General features: G+C 44.5%; 1 protein-coding gene across 2 annotated transcripts in view; it reads left to right on the forward strand.

The window, feature by feature from the left end:
- TBKBP1 (TBK1 binding protein 1) overlaps nt 1–5,842 on the forward strand; it is a 51,230-nt gene extending 45,388 nt beyond the window's left edge. For both annotated transcript variants that reach the window (XM_033919189.1, XM_033919188.1), the window contains exon 10: nt 4,690–5,842. In XM_033919189.1, coding sequence (XP_033775080.1) covers nt 4,690–4,818 — 129 coding nt within the window. In that variant the 3' untranslated portion in view covers nt 4,819–5,842. The remainder of the gene's footprint in view (nt 1–4,689) is intronic.
- Nucleotides 5,843–6,196: the final 354 nt, after the last annotated feature.

The raw sequence follows: 6,196 nt of genomic DNA on the forward strand, positions 1-6,196 counted from the left end.
GCCGCGGGCAGCGGCTTCCATGCGCTTCCTGCGGCTGATCTGGAAGCGTTCCCTCTGACGTCATGACATCAGAGGGAATACTTCTGGGTCAGAGGGAGTACTTCTGGGTCTGGGAATACTTCTGGGCAGAAGAGGCACATAGGATCCGCTGCCCACGGCTTTCAGCGAACGATGCAGGAAGATGGAGGAGGGCGCCGGGAAGACAGAAAACACCGCATCACCCTCGAGCGTGAGCGGGGCTGCACAAAATACTTCTTGGGGCCGCAAGCAGCCCGCGGGCCACGGGTTGGACACCCCTGCTTTATAGTGATAGAGAAAGGAGGGAAAAGGCAGAAGGATGTGCAGTGTTGGAGCTGGTAGAAAAAATTTGCAAGCTAATTAATCCTTGTCTTTATCTGCTGCTCGTATTTCCCTTTCATTTGTTTTGCAAATATTATCTAGCCTGCTTGGTTTACTTAGTGTAGTGACATGGCATAGAATATAGTTCTTGAATATTTAACAAAGTAATGCCTAGTTTGTGTTAATTTTAACAAGTTATAGGATGCATTTTCTTTGGAATCTACAAGATCGCTCTGAGGAAAGGGATGTTGCCAGTGGTGTGCCTCAAGGTTCTGTTCTGTTCTTGGGCCTGTTCTTTTTAACATTTTTATAAATGATATTGCTGAAGGGTTGTTGGGTAAGATTTGCCTCTTTGCAGATGATACCAAAATCTGCAATAGAGTAGACACGCTGGATGGGGTGAATAACATGAAGAAAGTCCTGGCGAAGCTTGAAGAATGATTTGAAATTTGGCAGCTAAATTTAATGCTAAGAAATGCAAGGTCATGCATTTGGGCTGCAAGAACCAGAGGGAATGGTACAGTCTAGGAGGTGAAGAACTTATATGCATGACGGAAGAGCGGGACTTGGGTGTGATTGTATGTGATGATCTCAAGTTGGCCAAACAGGTTGAAAGCTAGAAAGATGCTAGGTTGCATAAGAAGAGGTATGGCTAGTAGGAAAAAGGAGGTATTGATGCCTCTGTATAAGACTCTGGTGAGACCTCATTTCGAATATTGTGTACAATTCTGGAGGCTGCACCTTCAAGAAGATATAAAAAGGATGGAGTCATCCAGAGGAAGGCTACTAAAATGGTATGTGGTCCTTCATCATATGGCGTATGGGGGAGAGACTTAAAGATCTCAATCTGTATACTTTGGAGGAAAGACAGGAGAGTAGGGATATGATAGAGACATTTAAATACCTACGTAATGTAAATGCGCATGAGTCGAGTCTCTTTCATTTGAAAGGAAACTCTGCAATGAGAGGGCATAGGATGAAATTAAGAGGTGATAGGAGTAATCTAAGAAAATACTTTTTTACAGAAAGGTTGGTAGATGCGTGGAACAGTCTCCCAGAAGAGGTGGTAGAGACAGAGACTGAGTCTGAATTAGAGAGTTGCGCGGGGACAGAAATCCCACCCGTCCCCACCAAAGTCCCACCTGTCCCTTTGAGGACTCCCACCCGTCCCCGTGAGGAATCCCCTCTGTCCCCGCCTGTCCCCGCGAGCAATCCCCTATGTCCCCACCCGTCCCTATAAACTTCAGAAAAAGTTATTTTAGTTAATTATGCTACTGAATTAAAGGCTCTGGTAGAAACCCATTTAAAAATAAGCAAAAAGACCTTATTAATTTGGAAATATTAATTGGGAAGAATACATACTTTGTAAACGGGTTTCTACCAGAGCCTCTAATGTTTATAAATTTTTATCAACACAACTAATATATCTTTATCCTGAAGCAAAAAAAAAAAAAAGAATTTTTTTCCTACCTTTGTTGCCAGGTTTCTGCTTTCCTCATGTTCTCATTCAATTCCTTCCATCCACTGTCTCTCTTCTCTCTGCGTCTTCCATTTGCTCTGTTACTGTGCTTCTCCCTTTCTCCCCCCTTCCAAATTGGTCTGGCACATATCTTCTTCCCTCCGCTCCCCCCCATAGTCTGGCATCTCTGTCTTCTTCCCTGCCAGCGTCTTCTCCCCACTCTCTCTTCCCCATTTCCTTTCAGCATCCTTCTCCCCCCCACATCTTCCCCATGTCCTGTCAGCATCCTTCTCCCTCCTGTCTTTCCTATGTCCTTTCAGCATCCTTCTTAAAGCGTCCTTCTCCCCCCCTCCCGTCTTCCCCATGTCCTTTCAGCGTCCTTCTCCACCCCTTTGTTTTCCCCAGTGCTTTCAGCGTCCTTCTCCCCCCTCAGTTTTACCTCATTTCCCTTAAGCGTCTTTTCTTCTCCACCTTTCCTCCCTTTCTCCATCCCTGCCCCTTACCTTTGTGGCGCTTCCCCACCCGACCAACAACAGAACAGGCCCGGTCCAACAAACCTCCCTGCCCTGTAGCCGCGAATCTAAATTACCTTCTTACAGCAGCTGGAGTATTGAAGCTGCTGTAAGAAGGTAATTTAGATTTGTGGCTACAGGGCAGGGAGGTTTGTCGGCCGGGCCTGTTGTCGGTCGGTCGGGAGAAGCGCCACAAAGGTAAGGGGACCTGACCGGCTGTGCACACTCCCCCCCCCATGGCTGCACCCGGGCGGACCGCTCCCCCCCTTTAGTACGCCACTGCCTTTTCTCTACCTGCCCTGCCACATACAGCCAACCGGAAGTCTTCCCGATGTCAGCGCTGACATCGGGGAAGACTTCCGATTGGCTATGTGTGCTGCAGCAGGGCAGATAGGAAAATCAGATGAGCCTCGCATTGAACCCCGCTGGATCCCCGTGACCCTAGGGGGCGTCCCCACGGGATCCCCATGATCCGAAGGGGGAACCCGCGGGATTCCCGTCGTCCCCGTTCCCGTGCAGCTCTCTAGTCTGAATTCAAAAGGGCCTGGGATAGGCACGTGCGATCTCTCGGAGAGAGAAAGAGATAATGGTTACTGTGGATGGGCAGACTAGATGGGCCATTTGACCTTTATCTGCCATTATGGTTCTGTTTCTATTTTTTAAATGTGGGTTGGATACAGGGGTGGGGAAATATGTGGAGATGGTGAGGACATGGTAGCAATATACCCCCGTGCACACCTCTACTATAAATCTATCATATGAATATTCATTAGGAATAGTCTAAAAACCTGACCCATTTATAGCCCATGAGCATTGGAAGTGAATACCATTGTACTAAAGAAAATAGTCCATTTTGTCTGGCGGGGGATGGAAAATCATATGGAGTATCAAATTAAATTGGTTAGTAAGAAATCCTTTGGTCTTTTAAGGAAATTGTGGGTAGTACGTAAATATTTTGATAGAGCAGGATTTGTAATTGTAGTTCAATCACTTATATTTTCTTTGATGAACTATTGTAAATATAATATATCTGGGATGTGCAAAGGGGTTTTTGAAGAGACTACAGACAATACAGAACACATCAGTTATGGTCATTTCTTTGATTTATAAGTGTGATAGAATCGCATCATATTTTATTAAATTACATTTGTTGCCAATACATGCAAGGATAAATTTAAGCTTTGCATGTTGATTTTTAATATTCTATATGGCCAAAGAGCATGTTATCTGCTGGAATTAGTCTCCTCATTAGTAGGTAGACCAGGATGTTGTATTATCTTCAATTTCCCTCTTAAACAAAGTAAATTATTTACTCAGTGGAAGGCATCTTTTTATTATCAGCTTTTAGGAAGCTCTTAAAAACATTTCTATTTAAGAAATTTTTATCTTGAAATTGATGATTATGTATGATTATTTATGTATAATTTTATATTGTATTATGTTTAATTGGATTTTTTCCAGTAGTTAAATCTACTGTGATCCGCTATGAACTCATGAGGGCTTAGGCGGAATACAAATGATAATGTAATACACTTCTCCCTCCAAATCCGTGGTTTCAGTACCTGCAAATTCGGTTATTCGCGATTTTCTTTTTGGAACAAATGCGGCATCCCGGACCTTCCTGTCATCAAAATGGCTGCCGTGAGTTCCTGTTGTAGTCTCGAGACTACAACAGGAACTCACGGCAGCCATTTTGATGACGGCTCTGCACGGGGCAGGAACATAGGAAGATCGATCCTGCCCCACATTGCCGCTAGACCACCAGGTAAGGTCTGGAGAAGGTCCGGGACTCAGGAGGGAGGTGAGGGTGGGTCAGAACTGGCCCTAAAAGTTATTCACCGTTTTTTAATATTCGCGGACCGCCTCTGCCCCTAACCCCCGTGAATATTGAGGGGGAAGTATATAATAGATCTCAAAATGGCTGCTGGCACTCACCCAGACTCAATGTCTGCTACCTGATTCTGAAGCTTGTAATAGTTCAGAAAAAAAGCATAGTGGGCATGTAAATGTGTTAATACTTCCATTTGACTCAGGGCAGCTTAAGTATTTCAAATGTTACAATATTTTAAATAGTTATCTCACACACAAATCATGGCACTATAGTACAGTTGCAACACATAGGAAACTATAATAATCCTTTATCTTAAAAGGATCAACATTTAGCTGCAAAACAGCCCATAAAACTGGACTCCTGATTTTTGCTTTCTGGTCCTTGACACTCAAGTCTCTGTAGTGGGACATAGCGGAAAGCAGTGCTTCTCCTGTCTTATGATCTGAGTAGATCAGCACATTCTCCGGGTTGCACATCAAGTGTCATGGCTCACATTAATGTGTAAGTTTGGTATTGGATCCTCATTTTTCCTCTTTCTTGTCTTGCAGCTGCTGATGGAAGCAGTGGATTCAGACATCCGAAGCTGCCCTCTTTGCCAGGTGGCCTTCCCCATGGGCTATCCAGATGATGCTTTGATAAAGCATATTGATTCTCATTTAGAGAACAGTAAGATCTGAGGCTCCTTATATTCTATCCTATCCTTCCTAACCAGATGCTGCATGAACCGACTCACTCACTCTTCTTCCTAAGTACCTTCACATTCTAGAGAAGGCAGATTGTCACTTCTCTGTCGTCCACTGTAATGAGTGATGGTCACTAGAAAAAGCACTGAAGTGACAGAGGAGAGTTTCTGCAGGGCAGTAGGGACATAGAGGAAAACTCTCTCAGTTGCTGCTTCTGATGCGAAGAGGGCTTTCTGCAGAGCAGGGGGACACAGAGGAAACTCTCCCAGCTGCTGCCTTTGATGTGACAAGGGAGGACATTCAGCAAAGCAGGGGAACAGAGAACTCCCCAGCTTCTGCTGCCTATAGACTGAAGAGGGCTTGTTACAATGCAGAGGGACATATAGAACATTCACCCAACTGGATAATGTTGATGTGAAGTGGTGAAGGATCCAGGCTGGGTGCTTGGTATGAGACTTACAAGCCCTGCTGCTAATAGCACACTCAGGAGTTTCTCCTTTCACTTCTATTCCAAGTCTTGAAATGTTGGCATATTCATATGTTATTGTTTAAGTGTATATATGCATTGCTGGTTGTGCATATGTGAGGGCATTTGTGTGACTGTGTATAAGACTGATAGGGGTGTAGGCCTGTTGGTGTTTGTATGAACACTTGCTCCACTGCATGTGGTTGTGTGTGAATGTGTGTATGTGGATATAGCCTGACTCTGTGTTTGTGTGTGAGACAATATGAGTGTATGGATTATATGTGCGAATCATAAGGTGGTCTGGTACATCTGAGGACCTGAGTGAGGAATTGGGGAGTAATAGAATTGTTCTTTCCCTGCAGAATGGCTCATAAATTCCATTCATGTAATGAGCTGCAGTGAGGGCATCCTTTATATGGGCATTCAACTTATACTGTGGGTATCTTATAATATAGCATGGCACTACATACACACAGTCATTTTTAATACATTATGCCACCTGTAACGCACGTGTATAACGCATGTCTTGGATACATAAGGTTTTGTGTTGTACTCTGTGTGTGGTGTTTGTACTTGCTGATGCTGGCACAACCTTCTCTGGACTTTCCTTTTAGAGTGGCAGCAGGTCTACCACTAAAACTGGATATAGACATGGACTGTGGCAGTGGTTTTCAACCCTATCCTGGGGACCCCCCAGCCAGTCGGGTTTTCAGGATATCCCTAATGAATATGCATGAGAGATTTGCATACCTGTCACTTCCATTATATGCAAATCTCTCTCGTGCATATTCATTAGGGATATCTTGAAAACCCGACTGGCTGGGAGGTCCCCAGGACAGGATTGAGAACCACTGGACTATGGTAGGGCAAAGGATCTCCACCCTCTGTACTGAACATTGTCACTAA

Source organism: Geotrypetes seraphini, chromosome 13 (assembly GCF_902459505.1).
Source record: "Geotrypetes seraphini chromosome 13, aGeoSer1.1, whole genome shotgun sequence".
In the NCBI taxonomy this organism is placed as follows: Eukaryota; Metazoa; Chordata; class Amphibia; order Gymnophiona; family Dermophiidae; genus Geotrypetes; species Geotrypetes seraphini.